Raw genomic sequence first — 23866 nt, 5'->3', positions numbered from 1 at the left:
CCTAAGTAAATGTTTACTCTGAATAGATGCTTTCCCAGGGCACACAGTGGCCAGTGGTGCAGCTGCGCTGCCCTCTTTTGGTTCCACAGTAGGAGCATGATAAACAAAAATATTCTATGACATGTTCCTTGGCACTCCCTCATTTTTGTTTCTGTTTTCAGTACATCAGAGTGGATGCAATGACTTACACACACACAGAGGATATTTACTGCAAAGGTGGAGGAAGCTAGAGGAAAAAAAATCCCTTATAAAAAAACCAAAGGAAATTGTTGGATGGAAGAAATAAGACCTGTACACCAGCAAATTCTGAGGACAGGAATAAAAGAGAACTCCTTAGTACATTCCTGTAAGTCCATTTCTTCTGGAAATTTCTGAGAAAATCTTACAAGTACCTTCCTTAGGGATGCCAACACCAGGCACAGGTACTGTGTGATGTCACTATTCTGTTTCATGTCTGTCATCTCTGCACAGCAACAAAAGTAATCCAGAAAACATCTTACCTGGGAGCGCAAAGATTATTTTTCTTACGCCATCAATATCCAGAGTTGCAAAAGTTGTTGGCAAGCTATGGAAAAGGAAAGTTATTTAATATCTGCATTAGACTTTGACTTAACATTATTATATAATTTAAAACATTTGGAAAAGAAAACAAAACAGAATATCTCTTTCTCAGCAGTTCACTAGCACCTTATGCTTATTCCACACTGGAGGTATAATCCTCTCTTTGTAGTAACAGAACAATTAATTTTTCTTGGTATTCAGCTATGAAGTTTTAAGTAGATGAGTTTGCTTGTGGGGCGGAAACATCTAAAAGGAGATGAACTAGTAATCAAAAACCTAATTCTAGCATTGTCTTCATGCTAGAAGCCAATCAATAAAGAAGTAATACTGAAATTATGCAATTACAGAGCTGTGTTTGTTTTTCATACAAGGGTCTCCAAATTTTTATAACATTAGTGACTCCAATTCTCTTACTCCAGTCTCTACAGCAGTAGTGACAATAGAACAGTATTTCTGACAGCAAATGCTAGCTAGTCTGCAGATGAACAAATTCAGATCCACAGCCAGAGCTGCAGCCACGTAAGACCCAGGTCTATCAGTGAAGAGCTTTGTTTGCCTTTCAGAGCTGCTCCTGAGTCATCTTTAGCATGTTGTTATGAGGGCTATTACAGTTATACAAATAGAACAGTAATGTTGGCTCAAGAATGTGGCTGGTAAAGAAAAGGGACTCATCATGAGAATAGAATTCTACACACCTGTGTTAATAAAATAATTTTAAACATTAGAAATGATGCCTTACAGGAGCAATAATTAGGCTGGGTTCCTTGGCTTCATCTTGAGCTGACCACTTTCACCTGGTCAGCAGATGACAGTTGATGACCAGAAGCAACTTTGGAGATTTGCCACACTTTGGTCATTACCAACTAGTTTTGTATGTGCTAAGACTGATCAGAGGAAGTTAACATTTGATGTTTCTGTTTCAAAATGTTTCTAACATGATGGGAACCAGATCAGTGGTCTGGTATTAGATCGCCAACTCTTATAACCAGTGCACAAACCAAGGTACAAAAAAATCTAATTGCTAATTCATATTTACTAGAAACTCTGAATTCTCATATGAGATTTCAACACCATCACTGGTAAAATCTTCCAGTACTTTCTTCTAGCAGTGCTGCTAGGCAAGACATAACTTCATAACTTTACATGAGCTTGGCAACTTTCAGATCAAGTGGATGGATGGTAAATCCCAGGTCCTACTCTACATTCATGTAGCACATCAAAATATAGGCATACAACAAATTCTGACTTTGCTTATGGGATTTTTTCCCAACTCACAAGCCATATCTAAGGTCTTTTATGACACAGTTAATAAAACCCAAGACACAGTATTGCACTACAGACAATGAAAATGAGAGTGCTTAGATTAAGAATTGATGACCAAATGTTTTGGTAGCAGTAAAAAATATCTTTCTTGTGGCATAAAATGAAAATGAATATTTGGGGGAAAAAAGATTTCTTGAAGGTTTTTTAGCTAGTTATTAAAAGTTTATTGCTACAAGCCTACAGAGGGTTCACTGGAAGAAAGAATTATGCTCGTTCTCAGATAAGCCAGAAGTAGAATTTAGTATTTTGAATTCTCTAAATCGAGTTATCCATTCCTGTCAGCAGCAGAGGCCGGAGTGCAGATCCCAGTTCAGGGACTTTGCTACACCAATTGTAGGAGTATGACAGAAGCAGAGAGCAATTTCCATGCCTGGGCTACATCCACCATGGGAAGAAACACTTCCAGCTCACTCATTCCTGTTATGGAAGGGAGATGGTGGCAGTAGGAGCACAAGCACCAAGCCCACATGCAGTCCTTTACTGGATTGTATGCAAAGGCACTAAAAGTATTTATCTGTTTTCATAGCAAACACTCACTTTCAGTTCTGCTCCCTGGCAACAGTTATGGACTAGAGGGAATCATTTCTCAAAGCTGTGCTTGGTCTTGTGTTGCTGGACCATGCCAACCTAGCTTGCAAACAAACTGCACTCCAAAGCAAGTGAGGTAGAGCTGCAGACATCTTTTCACTACTGCACTGTGAAAGGAAACTATTTTCAATATATGTAGTTTTCATTTCCTCTATAAAGCAGACTCATTAATGAGCATCACTACGGGAAAGGAAAGCAGTGCTGAAACAGTTTCCTGAGGTGAACTACACACATAAAGGATTGTGCTTACTTTAAAATTACTATGCTCAATATGCCAATTAGACAAAGCTTTGTAAATTAGCTGTCATTCCACCTCTCAAGGAACTGCTTGTTTGAAGGAAGATAATTTACACAAATTTTGAAGCGAAATAAGATACTCCTTAAGCAAACTAGCAGTTTAATGTCCTTATATTTCCTGGCTATCTCATAACAACATCAGTGTGAGTTCTGTGATCACACTGAAGACTGTGGCAATGTTTATACCATGTTGGTATACCACTAATCCCCAAACCTGATTTGCAACAGTTATCAGAGAAATATCTTTTACTGATAAAAAGTAATTTCTTTGTTCCAGTTAATTTCACCCATAAAGATGATAACTAATCTGAATAGCACTGATTTTGCTTATTTTTCCATATATATCTATTCTGTGGTTTTTAGTATATCTGGAAAACTGAAATTTACTGAAGCACTTCACTAGGATATTTGGCCCAATATAGCCTCCATTTAGGCTGCCTAAACAAAAAGATTTCTTACCCTGGTTTCATAAAAACTCTGCCAAAGTGAATCTGTGCGTGAAGATCAATATCCAGTACCTGTTTAAGATAGTCCTGTTTAAATTAAAAAAAAAAAAATCAATTAAGTAACATCAAAGTGGCTTTACATCATCTAAGCATTCAAAGCAATTAATTAATATCAAGTGAAGATGAAAGACTTTCCATATCCTCAAAGGGCTACAGTTGAGTGGGGAATAGACTCATTTTAGGTACCAAACCAGACTCCACAAGGACACAGTAACATATTTACTTAAAAGTCACCTGCAACATCAGAATCTTAGAGGACCCCACAAATACCTAAAACATTTTCTAAGTCAAAGATGGAAAAAAACCTTTATGGTTCAAAATTAAGACTTAAAATCATCAAGTTATTTAACTTTTGCCATGGAACCTATTTAGCAGTAGATTCAGAGATCTCCTAGTACTTTTGAAATCAGTACTTTTCTGTACTGTAGAAATCATAGTTTTCCAGGATACTGTAATTTTCTGAGGACATGGTATAATTCACAGTGGTTGTATTTAACATTCCTTAGAAAGGAAAAACTGTGGGCGACTTGTATGTGAGTTAAGTTAAATGATTTTGCATAAACACAATTGATCCACTTATTAAAACAAAGTGAATTACTTGTTTAGTCTTTATTGAAAATTGCTGTGCTTAAAGATGTAGTACCCTATCTGTTGTGTTTAGTGAGGTTAAAGACACAGACTGTAACAGTCATTTGTTTTCCCAGCTCTTTTTTTTTCCTGATGTCTGTGTGTTTAAATACTTGGAAAGCAGCAATTCATTTCAGCTGGGCATGAATTCTCAATTATTGATTGCATTAACCCCATTTTTATTTTCTATTTACTTTTTGGATGTTCACAGTTATTTGATTAGAACTCAGTAGAAACAGAGTAGAAAGCTCAGTATCAGAGGGCAGACCATAAGTGGAATATAGAGCCTACTGATTTTATGCTGTTGTCTCAAATTCAGACCGGGGAGAAATCAGTCAGAAGGCATGAATGTCTGTAAGACATTCAGCGGACCAGTCACGTCCTAGTGTTCCTATCTCTGCACTATGTCACTACATTCCCAGTTTAAAGATTAGCACTTGTCCTTCGTTATTTTTCTAAAAATACTGAAAACAACGGGAGTAATTGAAAGTGGTTGGCACTGGTTTAACTATTTACCCATTTTCATGATGTATCCAACAATAACATTTCTACTAAAAAAAGTGACAAAAACTCATGTTTGCCATCTCCTAATGACCATCTTTAGTATTTGTTAGTTATAAAAGGAGAGATGTTTCTTTTACCTGCCAAACTCACAGATTCAGCCTGGGACCAAAAAGGAATCTGAGTTTTCCTTCACATAAGTCATGATTAATAAATGTCCTGAAGGTTCATCTATGCCCCACTAGCATCTGTGTATCCCTATTTTCTTTGATGGTTTTGGCACAGGGATTACCAACAGGAATTCAATCAACAATTATGTTAATGATTCAAAAGGCAAATATATCAACTCACTAGGTCTCATATGTATTGCCTCTGTAGGACTATCAGGTGCAAAATGTGCTAAAACTATTTTCGTAACAGAAAGAGCTTTGGTATATTCAGGAAACAGATGTGCTGAGTAAAAAAAAAGCTTTTTATATACTAAGGTTGCTTTTCCAAGTACTTTTAAAGTATCTTAATTCAATCTACATTTTACCTACTCTAAGAACAAAAAGAAGTCTGTTGCCTGCATGTGCTATTAACCAAGCACCTTCCTCATCAAAACTACACAAATCATTTCTTAAATAAAAACACATTTGTAAATCACATTAAGAATTAAAATCTCCTCTGTTGTACTATGTCTACTGTAGTACAGTAATAAGAACAAAGGGAACACGGATAGCATTGAAGACTATTTTCTTAATTAATTCACATATAACTGTTCCAAGAAAAGTAGGATCCCTTTTTAATAAACATTAACACAAAGGTAGTAGCTCTGATGACAGACTGGCTTGAAATTCTTACATATATTGTAGCAAGTCATACTTAAATTTAGCATACCTTTTCCCCCATAGATACACCTCCTGATGTAATGATCACATCAGCACGGCTGATACCCTCATTCAGTGCATTCAGTAAATCATCTGGGCTACAGAAAAGAACAGGCAATCAGATTAGTGGCATGGAACTATTATGAGTTGTAATGTAAATGAGTGTCTGTGTGCACACATATAGATGCATTTATACACGTGTCTTAGGAAAGAGATCCTGGCTCTAGAATAATACAAGATATTTTCCTTCTTAAGGCTCCACACTGTTCAATTGAAGTCAAGAACTGCAATCTCACTCATTGAACGCCACACTGTTTGGCACCTTTTTGTCTAAGAGCTTTGCAACAGGAACAGTGGGATACTTTAGATCAAGATTGAAGAGTGCTAATACAAGTGTCTAGGAGTATTCAATTGGCACAGTAGGTAGCAATACAAACGATGATTTAGATGAACTGACAGGGCTATATAAAGGGACCTGACACACCAAAATTACTGGCCACCAAGCAGCCTGCAGTACTACCTGTCTAGCTTACTTGATATGTACAAAAATGGGGGAAGGTTCCACTTCAAACTTCTACCAGCGAAAGAGTGGGAGTAAGTCCTTTGTTTATCTTCTCTGTTAGAGGGCTGTGCAGCAAATCCAGCTGTACATTCAATTCATCTTGAAAAAGCACAATCCATCCTGCTCAGGAGTCTATTCACCTTCATGAAAAACAGTGTAAGGGGAGCTATGATGTTCCTCCATACAAAGAGTATAACTATGAAGGTGAAGGATGTTGGTGTCCTAACTCTTTTCTTTCTATTTTAGATCTAAACGGGAAACTTTGAAGTGGGAATTAGATATCTAAGAGCAGTACTGATGCTAATACAGAGGTTCAAGGCACGCAGTGGAGAAACTCAGTAGTACAACTCACACAAGGCCAAAGGAATCCAAAGGAATTTCCATTATATTAAATGCATACTTTGCATTTAACATTTGTGAATGACCAGAAGTTGACCAATTGCTACAACCCCATGTAATGTTTCTTCAACAGTATGTTTTCACTTCAATGATCCTGAAAATTTTTCATGAGAGGCTGTTCCTACTTAGAATGCAATTGAAAGAATGGGCAATAATGCTAGCAACTGTATGAAGGACTTCACCTGGAATACCGCATCTCAGGTAAATGGCACACTACAGTTACAAAATGCCATTATGAATTATCAAGGTTTTGCAGGCTGAAAATAGCATGTGGGCTATCCTTCTAGAACTTTGTCTATATTTCACTAAAAGTAGAACCACTGCAGTCGTTTTGGAGTTGAGCTCAAAATAGTAAAACTAGAAACATTATGCAAGTCCTAATTGACCTTTCACAGACAAGCAGAAATTGTATGTTTCAAAAGGTCTCAGAAAGAAAAATTCTTTCTTCTGAGCATCCTTTCTTTGCCTGCGGTTTAGTGAAATACAAGCAGCAGTTAGCATGACATGGTGCTCTGTGCACTACAGTTTATGTGACACAAGAATGACTGCACTCCCTCACTGAGAAGATATCTCAAGTGCATGCAACCCTGCACACTCCTCATCTTCTCACCAGAGAGCCCTCAGGTGTCCTCTACCCTGGTTATGCCTTACAGGCAGAAAGACTCGAGACCCTTTTCCCACTATGTCCAGTGACTGAAGCAGTATCCTCTTTGGCATGACACTGTGGTTATCCCACAAACCGTTATTATTTGTGCTGGGTTACATCCACTCTTTAGGGTCATATTGCTTTGTAAGAGGCAGGCAACAAGCTACAGCAGAAAGAAGAGCAGATTACTGGTGCTACAGACTGTTATCAATAAGATAGAAATATACACTACCCCTTTTTTAAAGAGAACAGTGGCTGCAAATATTGTGGCATGCCATCATGATTCTTGTTTAGGGTACTGGGTATCTTGGATACTTTTAATGGCCTATAATGAATGGCTAAACTCTTTTTGCTTTGGGAGAAAACATAAAACATACAGACTCAAGCAAAACCATCTCCTTTATTCTTTAGGAAACAAAGACACTTTATCAGCTGCCCCTTCTGAAATCTTAAGATTATTTTCTCCAAAATGCAGCACAAGTTATTGAAGGAAAGCAGAAAGAAGTAAGTCTGCTGTTGGCTACTGTCAGTATTTTCTTCAGAACCAAGTCTTTCATGTCGATTGTCTAAGTATTATTTGTATGTAATAAGATATTGTTTAAGAATATTATGGAGTTTGTAAAAGGAAGTCTCTCAAGGTCTAAGTATTCCTTAATTCTTGCCAATGAGACTGCAGATTGGAATGCAGCAAGGAATACATATTCATTGCACGTACTAGCATTTCTTAAGCTCAACAGTCAGAGACTAATGCCACTATTACTTGCCTAAGACTACTTTCAGTACATTTTACTGAATGGTGATGGAGTTACTGGTGATGGAGTTGAGGACCTTATCTGGAGCTTGCCCCAGGCTGGCTCTTTCATTTTGTTAAATTATTTCAAAGTTATTCATAGCTGGCAAGACCACCTGTCTGTGGACATGCTAATTCTGGATTATGAAGTGTGCTTGCTTTTTGTTGTGGTTTGAGAATAACAGAAGGAAAGTAAAAAGCAAACAAGTATATATTTAACTGTTGTTAAAGTTAAACAGAATGGAAGTGCTGCTACTTATATCCTGAACTTATCTATGTGTTTATATATTATAAAATTACTTAACAAAGAAAAAAAAAATTTAAACTTCCCCCCTCCCAAGATAAGCCCAAACTCAAACCATGTGAGGACCCCTATTCTCACCTTTCTTTATGAGGGTAGCATATCACTGGAGTAGTTCATCATTCAGTTTTTTATTATGACAGGTAAAAAGTTGAATATTACTGGACTTTGTGCATTTTTTAGCATTTCCAGTAAATGATCTGTATAATATACCCTTTTCTTTACTGTCTGTATAATGCAAGACATTTTAAAATTCTATCCCTAAAACTTTATCCAACTAGTAGCACTGCATATCATTTTTAGATAGTTGCAAAATGCATTTAATTCTTCCCAAACAAAAGATGTGATAGAAATTTTGTTATAATAAACTGAATGACTATGTTAGTTTGATTTTTATTCTGAAGAAAGGAGACATTTACAGAATTCCCTCCCTTGTATTTGTTCTTTTTACCATTTTTGGCAGCCTCCTTTTTGTCACTCAGGCCTGCCTGACTTTATGAAGTACTTCAGGCTGGTAGTTTCATGACTCTGCAATTAGCACTAAACACTCCTTATAGGTGTCACCTGTTGTAATCTTCAATCAACACAGTAGTAAACATTTTCCTTTCCTTCAGTGGATTTAATGCAGACAGTTATTGCTCAAATTACATATTAACACTAATTTGATATAATCAGATAACAAGATACTATTTGTTTCATTTGTTGTGTAACAGTGAGCAGCTTCTCCTTTGGATTAACATGGAAAGGGAATAAATAATTAAAAACAATAAAATTCTGAAAGAATAGACAAGATAACTTTGGCATCTGAGCATAACACAACATGATAGTTCTAAATGGCATGTGACAAATCACCATGAAGCTGAGAAATAACACTCATTGTCTGAGCAGGTACAAATCAGAAGCTGTATTCTGAAGCCCTAGCCATTACTAGGGGCAGGATACTGGATTAGCTAGACTAATGGTCTAATTTACCATGATAAATCCTTTAAAATGTCTTGTCAAAGTGCTATTCTTGGATTTTTTCCTTCATGGACAGAACTGTAATAAGTGCTCAAATATAATGGTAAATACTTTAATCAATGTAAAGTAGATTTTGATGAGAAGTCTCATTTCCAGATGGGAAAACTATTCTGTTTCATTTGGTGATTTTCAAAGTCAGAGTGACATTGTGCACAAAAAGGAAGTGTGCTTTTCTAACATGCTGCAACTTTAAAAAAGTTATACTCTGTATGTTTCAGATCACATCTGAGCATCTGTAAATACCTCGAAGAAAATTTGTTCTATAAGGGCTGCATAGAGTTTATGAAACTATTCATAGAGATAAATAAGGACAAATCCAAACTTTCTCTAAACATCTAGAGCAGATTGTGTCTGCAGAAATATTATGTGTACTGTACCTACCTTTTTTAAACTGCAGAAATAATAATTTGTATAAAGAGTGCATGTATTTTTAAGTATATCTTTATATTCTCTGCTAATTTTTCTAGTTTGATAAACAGAGCATCTACTTTGCTATCACAATTTCCTGACCCTCTTTGTTCAGTTTCATGGAACAGAATGAGCATTACAATCTGGAAATTAGTTGGAAGGTAACTTGTATAATGGCAGCAGCATGCATCCAGTAAGCAGATGCATAACATTGCAGTTGACATGCCACTTGATTTCATTAATTTCAAGAGAGGACTTGCAGGATGGCAATATAGCAGAACAGGGACACCTTACGGATTCATAAAAAATTCTGATTATCAAAGCTAGTTTGTGGAAAACTTATGCAATATTTGATTACTGAGCCTTTGAACTGAAAACATACACAGGAAAGCTTAAGAGCTTGAACAAGAAAATAATGCAAGCGTCATTAAAATAGACATTAGCCATGTAGATTTTTTCCTTTTCACTCTCAAAAGAAATAGCTATGTTAGAGTTAAGACCAAAGAATCCTCTATGTTTTAAGTGCCATTTTGAAGTACCCTAAATTACAGTGTAATTTTCTCTTTCAAACAGAAATCAACATCTGTTAATTCAGTTGAGCTGATCCTATTGTTATGCTTCACTGTCGTTAATTATAAATCTGTCAGCTTTTCCGGTGATACAACCCTTCACAGCAGAAGTTTGATACGTGAAATTAAACTTCTCACTTTTAAAATTTAATTTAGAAAACAAATAACAGCAAATGGCGTTCTGCATCACCTACTACTCTGGAATAAGTGATCCCTGTTAAAACTGAACTGCAACCTTTAGTTAGGACTGACTTATCAAGCCATTGTCACAGTACAAAATCCATAGTTTGTTACTAATTTCCAGGACCATTTCCATCGTGTTCTTTGCCACATTCATTCATTCATTCAAATTAACCTCATTACCTGACAGTCATTTCCAGTCCTTGCTGTCCATTGTCATATACAGCTATTACTATTGGGTGGCTAATCAAACACTTGTGATTTTTGTATTTTCCTAATGCAGCCAGCCTGGGTTTTTATATACACAGGTCTTCTGGAAACCCGTACTTGCAAAATTTGTGCATGCAAACCATCACAGTTAGCACCTTAAAACTGTGTGCTTTACAGATATATTGGACACGGATACAGAAAGATACACATGCACCGTAATGCACCAGATGCATGCAGAAGTGTCTATTGTGAGTTCAAAAGCTCAGAAGCAGACCTGGGTAACCTTTCTTGCCTACTGTTTTACTTTATTTGAAAGTATCTCAAGTATTTCAGTTACATGCTGAAAGATATGATCCTTCACAGATTCAGAGCTGCTACAGATTCCTGGACACACAGTGAAAACTGAAGTGCTAGCAGTGATCCTACATCAATCACACTAAAGACCAAAGTAGACCAGCTGCTCCTCAAAACTACAGTAGTTAACTGTAAACCTCAAAAGGCTATGTGCCATCTGGAGGTGCCCTGAGTTTAGCACATTCTGGCCATGTCCCCACAAACTGAGAACAGTGGTTTGTATTTGTTTTGCTTCTTATGAGATCTCTTTTCTGCTAAACAGGAGGCCCTAAAGAAGAAAAGGTTTAACTGAGGTACAAGGACCTGCCAGAAATTCCCCTTACATGCAAAGATTCCTTTCAAGCTTCTAGTTCGACATCAGAAAAAAACCCTCCACCTCCAAAAAACCAAGGAATTTACCAAAGAAAAACTTCCACCAAATAACCAAGAGACTGTACTTGTTGTACTCAAACAGAGATCTCATCACGCTCAATGACATTTCTTTTTGAGGAAAGATGGGATATGGATATGGATATGGATGGGATATGGATTTTATGATTAACTCTCATTTTTCTTCTTCTGATCATCCAGTTGAGGTGACAGATTTCAAACTGAATAGATAAATGCAGCTAGGCATAAAGACAAAGTGTCACCCACTTCTCACCTCATGGCCAAGAGGAATATTTTACATATCAGTAATTTTCAGGATGCAGAATGGTGAATAGATGCCATAGGTTTAGCCAACTAAAATCCAACTTCTGTAGAATGTAATACTGAATGTAAATCGATGAATATATTTCAATAAATGTAATTCAATGAATGAATATTTGAATGTAATAGGAATTCCGTGTTTTGACTAGTATGGGTTCTGAATGAAGAACAAAATCCAATTTTGATGGTGTGCGTAGTAACATATGGACACTCTCGTGAAACTGTATTTGTTTCAAAATTCTCAAGTGTATTTCATCACGTTCTCATAATGTTTCTTCCTTCTACCTTCTGTGGTATTTCCCTGCATCACTTTGAACAGACACAATATGTTTTCCCTAGGAATATAGGTCAGCTTACGAGGAAGGCTGGAATAATTACAGCAGCTTTTGGCTTGTTCAACATGACTGTGTAAGTTTTGTCTATTTGACAGCAACACAAAAGAGTCTGTCTTTGGTACTTTTTGCTGCTCCTTTAATTGTTGCTGCTGTAAATAAGAATGATATTTGCAGAGTATTCTTTTTTATGTTACATTTATGAGATTTTGCTTAGAGGTCTTCATTAGAGGTCTTCAACTCTTTTGCTGACATTACCATAAGATCTGTCTAGTGCTTCAATGTTTTCTCTGTACCTAGATAACATCTTTTTCTCCATTGTTTCCATGAACTGTTTCAGAAGACTCCCACTCATATATATGCCAGAATGACAAAAGACCAGGGAGATCAAAAAAAGAGATAGCCATGGGAATGCTACAGGAGAAAGTCTCATGCTGTGGAACCCAGGTTTTATGTACTATGGAGCACATTCCTTCATGAAGGGTCCTGTATCACATTCTTGTCTGCTACTTGTGTATATTCATCTGCAAGCATTTGCTTTTGAACTGTAGTGAATTCTTCCATCAATGCTGAAAGAACAGGACCAAAGCTTTGATAATAGTCGTCTTCATGTGCTGTGCTGTCGTACTAACCCATGAGCACTTTATTCACTCTAAATCCAGGATAGTCTGTGTCTCCTCTAAATGTAAGAAGCAGCCTGAGAACTGCTGGTTTGTACTAATTAAAAAAATTATCTCTGGCTATTTTACTGTCTGAGGACAATGAACCTTATCACTATACTTACCAGAAATCCATTAGTTTTTACAATAAATTGGATGGGACTACACTGATAAAGATTTTTATTTTATCTTCCTTCTTACAAAGGAAGTAAATCAATATGGATTCATTGAAAAGTTTGCACTTTTGAAATGGAAAATATTCAACAGTTGTAGCTGGGTTGTAACAATATGACTGAAGATTACATCACACAGTACAATAATCAATGCCAAAGACATGTCAGTGCACTGCTGAGTCTGAAGGGTAACTGTGGTTCTCCAATTATTTCACTCATGAAATATGAGAATTGGCTTATACTGATGTCCTAGTTAGAGCAGCCAGGAGACTGAATTAACTGAAGTTAAAATAATATGATGAATGTAATTAGTGCCAGACATTTATGTAAAGCAAATAGTATTGCTTTATGGCAAATTTATTGCCAAATCTGACATATGGTAAAATGGTATTGATACTATGTAATTTCTTACCTTTTCATTTTAATTTAGCCTCAATTGTAAGTTAGAGTAAATTTTAAATAAATTTGAAGTGAATTTTAAGAAAATTCATCCCCCCTGTAAACTGGTGTAACTGCTATTGGACTACAATACAGATGTCTCTATGACAGGTAGAAATGGAGTCCCCAAAAGCAATGCCTCAAAATGAAGGCTTTCTTTAGAAAGCTCTACCTTTTATACAACCATAACTCAGCCACATGAAAAAATGTCTGTCTCCAGGAGAAAAATGACTTGGAAGCCACAGGTCAGAGACAATATACATACACCTTTTAAAATTCCCTGTCATCAGCTGTGTCCTAAAACAAACAGCTATTTTTTAGAAAATGTGAAATGAAATAATGACATTGATTTTTGTTTATTGAAATATACAAGTTTCCCAAGAAGAGTAAACTACAGTATTAGAAATTAGTGAAGAGAAGGAACTGAGAAACAGCCCGTTTGAGACCAGCAACTCAACTGGCCACAATAGCCCCATGCAGTGCTACAGGCTTCCAGAGTGGCTGGAAAGTGTCCCAGCAGAAAAGGACCTGGGAGTGCTGGCCAACAGCCGGCTGAACATAAGCCAGCAGTATGCCCAGGTGGACAAGAAGGCCAATGGCATCATGGCCTGTATCAGCAATAGTGTGGCCAGCAGGACCAGGGCAGTGATTGTCTGAGGCCACGCCTCAAGTCCTGTGTTCAGTTCTGGGCCCCTCACTACAAGAAGGACATTGAGGTGCTGGTGTGTGCCTAGAAAAGGGCAATGGAGCTGGTGAAGGGACTGGGGCACAGGCCCTATGAGGAGCAGCTGAGGAAGCTCCAGTTCTTTAGCCTGAAGAGAAAGAGGCTCAGGGGAGCTCTCTACAACTACCTGAAAGGAGGTTGTAGCCAGGTGGGGATCGGTCTCTTCTCCCAGGCAACCAGTAACAGGACAAGAGGACATTGTCTTAAGCTGCACCAGGGGAGGTTCAGGTTGGACATTAGGAAGAAATTCTTCACAGAAAGGAATATTAGATATTGGAATGGGCTGCCCAGGGAGCTGGTGGAGTCACTGTCCCTGGACATGTTTAAGGAAAGACTGGATGTTGCACTTAGTGCCAAGGTCTAGTTGACGTGGTGATGTTCTGTGATAGGTTGGGTGATCCCAGAGGTCTTTTCCAACCTAACTGATTCTGTGATTCTGTAATTTTTTGACAGCTGTTAATCAATGGAAGGAAATTTCATTTGTCTGTACAATACTGGACTCTATTCCTTAAAGTACAAAGATGTTTTTAGTGTAAGAAAATGCCCATTGCATCTTTTCGTGCTTTGGGAGCCGAAGCATTTTCTTATTGCTCATGCTTTGGGTAGTAAGGCTTATTTTAGGGGCTGTTTTTGATTGATGCTTGCCCTAGCACTGCTTAGAAAAGCCAGAAGGCTCACTTAATGTTTCAGGCTGCTACCAATGACGTGTGAATTGACTTGCATGAGAAATTTCAAGTTGGTCACCTGCTGGTAAATTCCAGCTTCTAAGCAATTTCAGATAACACAGACAGTCTATATCATGTTATTCACATGAATCTAAAATGTTTTAAAGACTACAGGTTCTTGTAAATTAATTGCAATTAAGTTTTTTGGGATGTGTAGAGTATAGCAAAAGATTCTAGTGGGTTGATCTCTAGTCAATTTCATGAGGAAAACCTAGATTTATTTAAAACCTGCTTGAGTGTGAACAACCAATTGTTAAACAAGAACTAGTTTTTTGAGAGCTAAGGATATGGCAGATGGATTCAGTAACGAGAACAGAAACTTGTTTTTACAGCATGCAAAGTGAACGTTAAGCTATAAGCCAGTCTTCCAACCTTGTTATAAAAATAGGTCCACTTGCCCCAGTGAGGATCCTCATGTCTAAATTTTCAGGCACTAGCCTTCTATAGGATTTTCATTACTTTTCTACCTATTTTTAATTCCTACAAGAATGAAACTGTAGAAACTAATTTTTTTCTGTTTATTAATGGAGGAAATAACAGGTGGTTTACTTTCCCTCTGTTATCACTCCTGCCCCTTTGGCCTGTCTGTGTTAGAGGGCAAGTTCTGTAAATTAATCTATATTATTAACCATCTCCCTAAATAAGATGTGTTATATAATTGTACATGTATTTTGGAAAAAATGCATAGTGGATAGTTTAGAGATTTCATGAATATTCCAGTTAGCCTGCTTTAGAGACGATCAGCATAGTAGTGGAAAACCAAGTCTGAGTATCATAGAATTGCAAAATATCCTGAGTTGGAAGGGACCCACAAGGATCGTCAAAGTCCAACTCTTGCTATGACTGAAGACTCATAACAGTGACTTCCCTGGAGTTGTACTCCACTACTACCTTCAAACAGCTTTTTTCCTAATTTGCTCTATTTTTAGAAGGGAAAAGTCTTGGTGGTAAAGATGTTTGCTGCTACTGACAAGTAATGTAAACATTCTTGATACTAACAGAATTTAAAATTTTTCAATGTCATGGAGCCATGTAAGTCTACAGTGCACTGGTGCATAAGAACTTAACTGACAAGGCAGTGTTACTTAATGGACAGAATAAAACACCATTTGCTTCTGTATGGCAACCATTGGTAGAATCCATGCTCCAAGCTCTGCACTGACAGACACCCAGTTGAGCCTGTCTGTGAGCATGCATGTGCCTCAACGTCCCAAGTGTTTTAAAAACAGTGCTCACCAATCTGGTAGGCCTGTCTCCGCAGTGTTCTGGAAGCTCTGTGTCCCTTCTTCTTTAAAAACATCTGGCTTCCTGAGGGTAAAGGAAGCAGAAGGGGTATAATAAAGAGCCAGGGAAGGAGAGAATCTCCTGGGGTCAAAGGGAAGCTCTGTGCCCAGCTGTGTCCCCCTTGGTGGCTCTGAATATTCAAAATCCACCACGGGAAATGCTTCCTCTTTGCAAGACCAGCCAATGGGAGAGAAAGGGATTGCATGGGAACATATTTCTATTACAGTTTGGACAGGCTTCTCATAAGGATTGAAAAGTGAAGTTAAGGAAGGATTTAGGCTCAAATGGGCATGCCAACAATGCATAGTTCGTTTTTCCTTGCAGAGTCTATGGAGAAATTTCTTTACTCTTTACTTCCAAACAACACAAAATGAAGTGTTAAACAACTTGACATTTTGGAAAGAGGATCACAGATAATGGGAAAATATTTGGAGATGGGCCCCACTGAAACATTTTTACTCACACTTTCAGCTTCTTATTCAGGAAATAGGTCTCAAGGCATAATAACTGTCACCTTCTTGACTACAAGGGGGAAAGAGCTATTTATCGTAATTTTATAACTCCATAGTCAATAAAGATGCCACTTCATTCATGAGAAGCTTCATACCCAGCAACCCTTTTGCAAGAGGCAGGATCAGAAAAAATGTCCAAAACTGAGAAAGTTACTCCTATCATGACCTTATGTTAAACAATTAATGTTTCGCTATGAATTCCCATTTTATGAAGGCAGCATTACCTTTTACATATCTTTCCTCCAAGTCAGTTTTACTGTGAAAAACTATTTTTAGATAGTGTACTTGTAACAGAAATATAAAATTAATAGAAATCTATGTTTTTATATTCTTAAATGTATGACAATTAAATGTAACATGTAAAAAATCTTCATTTGACATGAAGATATATAGACATACCTTTTTTAAAAAACTAAAATACAATATTAAAGCTTGAAATGGACCATGTCATGAATCATCATCGTGCAACTCTTGAATTCGTTTTTCTTATCAGCTGTCTGGACTGTTAACAACAAAGTCAACATTCCTACCCAGTTCCCAGCCTAGACTCAGCTGTTCCTGCACAGAGCAGCTTCAGTCTGGTATTTCAAAGATCACTTCTGGGCACACACACAGGTCCTGTCTGACTGGAGAATGAGAGGATAACACCAGGTCAATGCCCCTGCACTATTGTCATACTGTTACACGTGCACAGGGTCACTGCTAATGTGAAATCTAAAATCCTCTTTTATCAAGTTGTAAATCCCTGCCAAGCTTCTTCTCATATGTCATCACAGAAAGTGTCTGTGAGATCAGATGCATACTAATGTTGCTTTGAAGTCATGGAAAAATACTAAAACTAATCAGGTTATAAGTTTAGATATCTATTTCTTTCTGACAGGTTTCCCAAGACAGGCATTTTCTAAAATGGCTTCAGTCCCTCATTTGTTCCTCTATTCATTGCCAGAGAAAAAAGGTAATCTTTATTTCTCAAAATAGGGTCACTGTGTCAGGAAGTGACACAGAAAAGATTTTCAAGTTTCATAAATAATCCCACCTTCTGGTTTACTCATCAACTACTACTTATCACCTTTTTCCAGCTCTGTTGTGTTATTTCTGCTGGCACTGGTCCTCTGAGTCTGTGCTTCTACATATTGTCCATTACTATAACATGAAAATTAACTTAATTTTCTGAAATAAGACTTAAGAGATTACTTGCAACCAGGGGAATTAATTTTCATTTTTTTAATGACTTGTATTTAGGATAGTCTGAGAACCCTCCTGAACTTGCTTCTATTTGAACTGTAAATATATATCCAATCTCACTTTGAAATGAGTATCTATTAAAGCATTTGATACAGTTTCCTAATTACTATTCTTGTTAAAATCATTCTTTACTTACAGTCTGAATTAGTCTAACTTGAATATATAGGCATTGCTGCTGAAATAGAAACTTTATTCAGTTTATTCTCCATGTGGCTCAGTATTATTGGAATGTAATCAAGTCATCTTGTAAGAATATCTTGTTGAACTAAACAGCCTGAGTTCTAATACTTTGGAGTACACAGTCCATCTTTCAAGCATGTAAGAAATTCAATGGTTCTTGTCTGGAGAATACACAGGTAAGGTCAAAAACAACCTTCTAATTCTATAGGAGACAGCTCTTTATATATATGTTAGAATTTGTATTTCAATGATTCTCAAACCTTTTCCTAAATCTTTACTTCTCAGGACATAATCCTCCATCCTGTAAATTTTACTTACATTCTTCAGTCCTATATATATGAATTCATACTTGGCTGTATTAACAATATACTTAAACCAGTTTTCTAAGTGATTCCTATCACTGACACAGTGACCCATCTTCAATGTTCATCACTTCTATGATTGTTCTGTATCTACTGCCTTTATTAGTTTTAGTTATTTTCTTCTAGGGTATTAATAGTAAAATTTCAATCCTCGGAAATTTCTCAGTGACGTGGGAACCCAAATTCCTATATATACTCTAGGTATTAAGAAAGTCATTTAAGTGAATGGTATTTTGGCCTCTAGAAGCTGAAGCTCTCTTGAAAACAGAATTTACGAGGAGAACTTAAGTCTCCAAGTATATTTAAAATAGTTAACATATGCCTCTAAAATAGGCCACAGTAAGTTTTCTTTCCCTCCAATAAACAGATTCCCTCTGTTTTCAAAGACAGGATTTTCATAGTATTCTGTCCTCTTTACTATTTGCTGTTTAGCATCATATTCTACTACTGGGCTGCAATTCTATAAATACTAATTCCGGAAGAAGTCCATGCTTGGGTTGAAGACAATTAGGAAAATGACACAGTGTTGTGCATTAGCTTTGCAACTGCCACATCTACAACATGAAATTTTATAACCTGTCATACTATGTAGCTTCCTACTAGTACAGAAGATTCCCTGGGACTTTCACCACCCTGTTTGCAAGTTCTTTTTTCATCTCTGTTTTGGTTCAGATGTTTCTCTGTGTTTTCGGAATATGTGCATTAGATGAGACAACTTGTCAATAAGACAACTTACTTGAAGTTTTCCCTAATGATTACCAAGAGTTGTTGTGACAGATATTAAACATTCCGCTTGAAAAGGAGAATATTCTTGACAGGGCACAATGAAGGAGACGACCTCCATGTCTGAATCACCTGCAAACCATTACCCTGTGTCCCTGTGTTCATTAGTCTATGATCATACTTTATAACACCATCATTCTGCGAGCAGATCTAGAGCTGAAGTCACTTTAGCAAAAACTAATATTGTGAGATTTAATTTAAGGCCTTTACTCTAACAAGCGTTTTCTTGCAGTCATTTTTAAAATGATACTACTACTACTACTTTTGTTCACAGTATATTTGATTTTACCCAAGCTGGGTACTAAACTGGTGCAGGGAGAGGCAAGGATTCTGTGTCTGAATTCTGCCCATAACTCATATTCTAACTCATATGATGATATATGTCAGGCTGATATTGCACGAGAAATTCTGGTGTTGGAGCAGTTTCTCTGCTTTTCTCCCTCCACTCCAGATGTTCCATCAGAATTATAATACTGGTAATTACATGCAACCCACACAAGTACAAAAGATTTAAACCTTTTCTTTGGATGGCAAACATAAAATTCAAGCAGACTAAACCCTTGAATAAGATCTCAGTATCCCTTCCAAAATACGAAGGGACTCTTTCAAAGCCTTTATTTTAGAGATATTATAGACTAATGCTGTCACAATAGCAAGGGTGATGTTGAACTGGTGTACCTGCCATTTAGAAGCCCTTTGTCAAACAATATGTCAAAAAGAGGAGGTATATAAATAAAGACTAAACACTTCTAATGTAGAAAAGCTCTCATAGGCTTTTAGGATTTATCTCATATGATTTAGTAACTATTTGCATAAATTTTTAAAGCAAGTGAGCAGATAATGTGAATTTCCTAAATTTTTCTCCTAAGGAGAGAGAGATTCTTTCTCTCTTCACTGTGAAATCACAGGCTCATAAATGAAAATGCAGCTGGAAGCAGCTAATGTTCGACATGTCTCTGAGAAAAATGATAAGGGAATTAGAAAATAGGGAGATGAACACAGAGAAGGGGGAAATGCACTCATGTAAACAAAGGTAAAAAGAGAGGAAATTGAATTCATTACACATGCAATCAAAATTCTTTAGCAAGTTTAACAAGAGAGTCTCTCATAGAAGAAAAGCTGTCAAAATGGAAGATGACTTTCTAGAATAGAGGCCCAGAGCAGATTTTGCTAGGGTTAAACTATACACTTTAAACAAACAGTGGATAAAAAGAACAACACAAATGAAATAATCAGACACAAAAATATCCTGATAATTAGACTTCTACAGATCAGATCAAAGTCTTGTTTTTATCAATGGATTTTAAAAAAACCAAATAGTTTCATAGACTGTAAGCAAAGGAAATTAAATTAAAAGCCTTTTTAACTTGGTCTTGTTATTCGGAGGCAACACTCAAAAATACATTGGAATACGAGTTTTAACTGGTCAGTTGTTTTTTTTATTTTTTTAGCAAGTATTCTGAGATTCAGACAAAAATGTAAGGCACAACAGTAAGAAGAACAGCAAAATGGTTCTTCCTTTTCTTGGTTTTGCATTTGTTTCTTGTGTTTGGAGTAGTTCTAGAAATGGATATATCTTCCATTTCTGCTCAGAGATGTGTGCTTTTCAAACAGCTTGGTTTTACTTGCTAAGAACACAAGAGAGAGAATCTTGGCTTCTAGCCAGACGTAATTTCGTGTATTGCATTTCCAGGTCCGTTCTTTTGTCCTACTGCTTTCTTCTAGGATTTCAACTCTAAACTTTATCTATTTGTTTTGGAATTGCTGTTTTTAATTTTTGAATGCTGAGTCATATATACAATTTATGAGAACAGAAGCAAACAGTGACAGAAACCATTAAAATGCTCCCAAAAGAAATAAAATATTGGTTTCAAATAAAAATACACCTGTAGGCTAGGTGACATTCGAATGGTCAGTGCAAAATGTAACTTCACATATGATTAATATGCAAAAGTATTTTTAAAATGTTTCTAACAACTCTTCAGAAACCCACAGACATTCTGTGTGCTTCCCTATCCTTTCACATTCCCTCTTGGAATGTGTTTACATGTATCACAATCCTGGGCTTTGAAGCAGCTGGAAAAGCTATTTTTCTACCTAACCACCTCTGAGTGATTCATATGCTGAAATGACATATAAGAATACTGACTTCTAAGTTTGTCTTTGCAAATATTACTCTAAAACAATTTTCATACTTGAATATTAGATCTGCAAATATGAACAGGATTCATAAAAAAAAAAGAAATAGGAAAAAAATACTCTAAATCTAAAGTATGGGAAAGAAGAAATACATTACCAGGATACATTTAAAAAAAGAAACTACAAGTTTTTAATTTTTCCTTTGGAAAAATATGTTTGACAGTATTTTTACTGCACCTGTAGGTATTGCAGGCATTGCAGGCATATAAAATCTTTCTATTTTTCAATTTCTGGATACATTTTATACATACAAAATGCACATATACATGAGTACACACAAACACACATAATCTATGGTTTAACTTCAGTAAACCATAAAACAGACACTGAAGGCTTGTTCATCTTTCCTACAAACACGTTAACTAAAGTGTCAAAACTTTACCCTTTGTAACATCTCTCTGTAAGTCTATTGCATTTGTTCAAGTGCCATGGTACTCCATCAAATCAGTCATGTTAGTGCAAAAGATAAATACTGAAATATCCATATGGGCAATGTTCTGTTAAGTAGCTTTATTATGTAACGAAATAATGCCATACTTCTTACCAAACTAATTTACAGAATCAGATCTTCCTTTCAACTGAAACAGAACTGCAGATGCATTTAGCTGTAAATATATGGATTGGGCATGTGAGTGTGGAAGAACTTTTAAGCAGAAGACTTTTAAGACTAAATCCTGGTATCAGGTGCAGAAGACTTTTGGCTAGGTCAACAGTACTGAATTATTCTTTCAAAACTTACTGCAAAGTACAAAAGCACTCTACAATTGGAGGCTCCTTATTTCTATTCCATGAGCTAAAGTAACTACCTCTGGAGAAGTGACTCTGGAAGCATAAACTAAAAAAACCATGAAACCTAAAGCTTAAAAAGAACTCTTTCTTACTACCTTTGCCAGTGTAATACTATCTCAAGACTCAGGGATCATCTTAATAGTGAGGATTCAAAAACATCAACTTCTTTCATAACTGAAAGCAAAGCTGCAGACACTGCTTTTGACTGATATATATGACTGCTGTCTGGTTTCCAGCTAGCATCTGACAAGTAAAAAAGGGTCACAGAACATATTTGTAAAAACCAGAAAAGTAAAAAATTTCTCTTGGGCCTTAAATTTCACTACAAGAAAGACATTCTAAAGCTGGTGAACGGTCTGGAGCACAACTCCTATGAGAAGCAGCAGAGGGAGCTGGGAGAAAAGGAGGCTCAGGGGAGCTTTACTGCTCTCTACAACTACCTGAAAGGAGGCTGTGGCCAGGTGGGGGTCTTCTCTAAGTAACTTGCGGCAGGATGAGAGGAAGTGGCCTCAAGTTGCACCAGGGGAGGCTTAGACTGGATATTAGAAAAATGTCTTCATCAAAAGGATTATCAAGCATTGGGACAGGGTGCCCAGGGAAGTGATGGAATTTCCATCCCTGGAGGTATTTAAAGATGTACAGATGTGGCACTTTGGGATATGGTTTAGTGGCGGACTTGGTAGTGCTGGGTTGGACTTGACGACCTGAAAGGTCTTTTCCAACCTAAATGATTCAATGATTCTAAAATTTACTGAGAGTTTTCAAGATTATTTATCTTCACAGACACTCCATGCCTAGGAGGTCATAGAAAAAATTTCTGCAGGCAATGGAGTACCTAGCCACAGTTTTGCACAACGACCTTAAGTTAAAATCTCCATTTGACAGTGTTGACTTCATAGCAAAGTTGAGACTATACTTATTTGATTATGACAAGGCCATAAAGAACAAACAAGTTCACACTCTTATTGTTCCAGAGGGGACTACCAGGGAAAGCATCTTTTCCATTGGAATAACACATTATTAATGACAGTATGTAAGTTGTCACTGATGATAATATTCGTAACAGTAGCTGTTACTTTTGGTCCTGCAGGTGGCAAAAAATTCCACCTAGAGTATTTTGCTGACAGTCCTTCTTTTACATGGAGATAACTCTCAGGAGCTGAGAGCCTTTTCGTGTTTTTTTTTTTTTTTTACTCAGCTATGCAAATCTAGAATACATATATAATAGTTTTATTTGAAAACTTCACTATCTCTGTTTTAAAGTTTAAAATGGTCCTTATAATATAGAAAACACTCTAGAGATCCAGGACATTTAGATACCATTCCTGGAAAGAGCAGTCTCACAAGTTTAGACTCTGTATGAAATTCCCACCTGAAATTGGAAGCATTCATGGGCAAGAGGTTTTTGATATTTATTGTTCTTTGGAACAGCAATGATATTCTGCTAGGTCAGAAAAGCAAAAATGATGCCTGGATATAGTGAGAGTATCCAGAAGGGTTTGCTTTCCCTAAGATCACAACAACAGTTGCCAGTTGCTGTTTATCACATTCCTGTATGAATACCTCAAACACATTTGTATTTCCTGCAGCCACCAGACAGGTTAGTTAAACTACTGTAAAACCATGCAGTGGTTGGCTCATTCATATACTTTCTGTCAAACTTCTGATGTTTTGGATTGAATACTGCACTAGGAAAGACTGGTTTTGAAATGACCTGCTCCCTTGTAGTAACCTTGTCTTCCTGGTTGGGACTTTGTCATCAACCACTGTGAAATGTGGGTGCTGAAATTCACTATCTCCCTTCTTTTTTTTTTTTCATTTTTAACTACCCAGAAGGACAACCTGAAAAACTCCCTATCAGACCAAGTCTGTCAGTTGGTTTGATACCCAAATTGAGAAACAAGAAAGCCTGTTCAAAGCCTCTAGGGCTAACAGATTGAGGAAATATGTTATGCCGAGAAACTCAAGTCATGGATGGCAGGCACTGCAGAGTCTTGCAAAGGACTAAAAACTGAACACTTCAATCACTTATCCTAGAGCTCTCAAGATAGGACTTCACT

The 23866-nt window shown here is 36.8% G+C and overlaps 1 protein-coding gene across 8 annotated transcripts in view; it reads right to left on the bottom strand.

Annotated features, from left to right (window-relative positions):
* The window catches only part of GPHN (gephyrin), a 282387-nt gene that overhangs the window by 5595 nt on the left and 252926 nt on the right, over window positions 1-23866 (bottom strand). For 4 of the 8 annotated variants that reach the window (XM_027641753.1, XM_027641755.1, XM_027641752.1 and 1 more), the window contains 4 exons: window positions 15689-15760; window positions 5283-5370; window positions 3229-3302; window positions 501-565 (listed from right to left, as the gene is read on the bottom strand). In XM_027641753.1, the coding sequence (XP_027497554.1) occupies window positions 501-565; window positions 3229-3302; window positions 5283-5370; window positions 15689-15760 (299 nt within the window). The remainder of the gene's footprint in view (window positions 1-500; window positions 566-3228; window positions 3303-5282; window positions 5371-15688; window positions 15761-23866) is intronic. The other 4 variants (XM_027641758.1, XM_027641759.1, XM_027641757.1 and 1 more) reach the window with 1 other exon arrangement.

The sequence above is a fragment of the Corapipo altera genome, unplaced genomic scaffold (assembly GCF_003945725.1).
Source record: "Corapipo altera isolate COAL_440 unplaced genomic scaffold, ASM394572v1 23b, whole genome shotgun sequence".
NCBI classification, from domain to species: domain Eukaryota; kingdom Metazoa; phylum Chordata; class Aves; order Passeriformes; family Pipridae; genus Corapipo; species Corapipo altera.
Note: the sequence above shows the minus strand (reverse complement) of the source record. Positions and strands in the feature narration are given on the sequence as shown.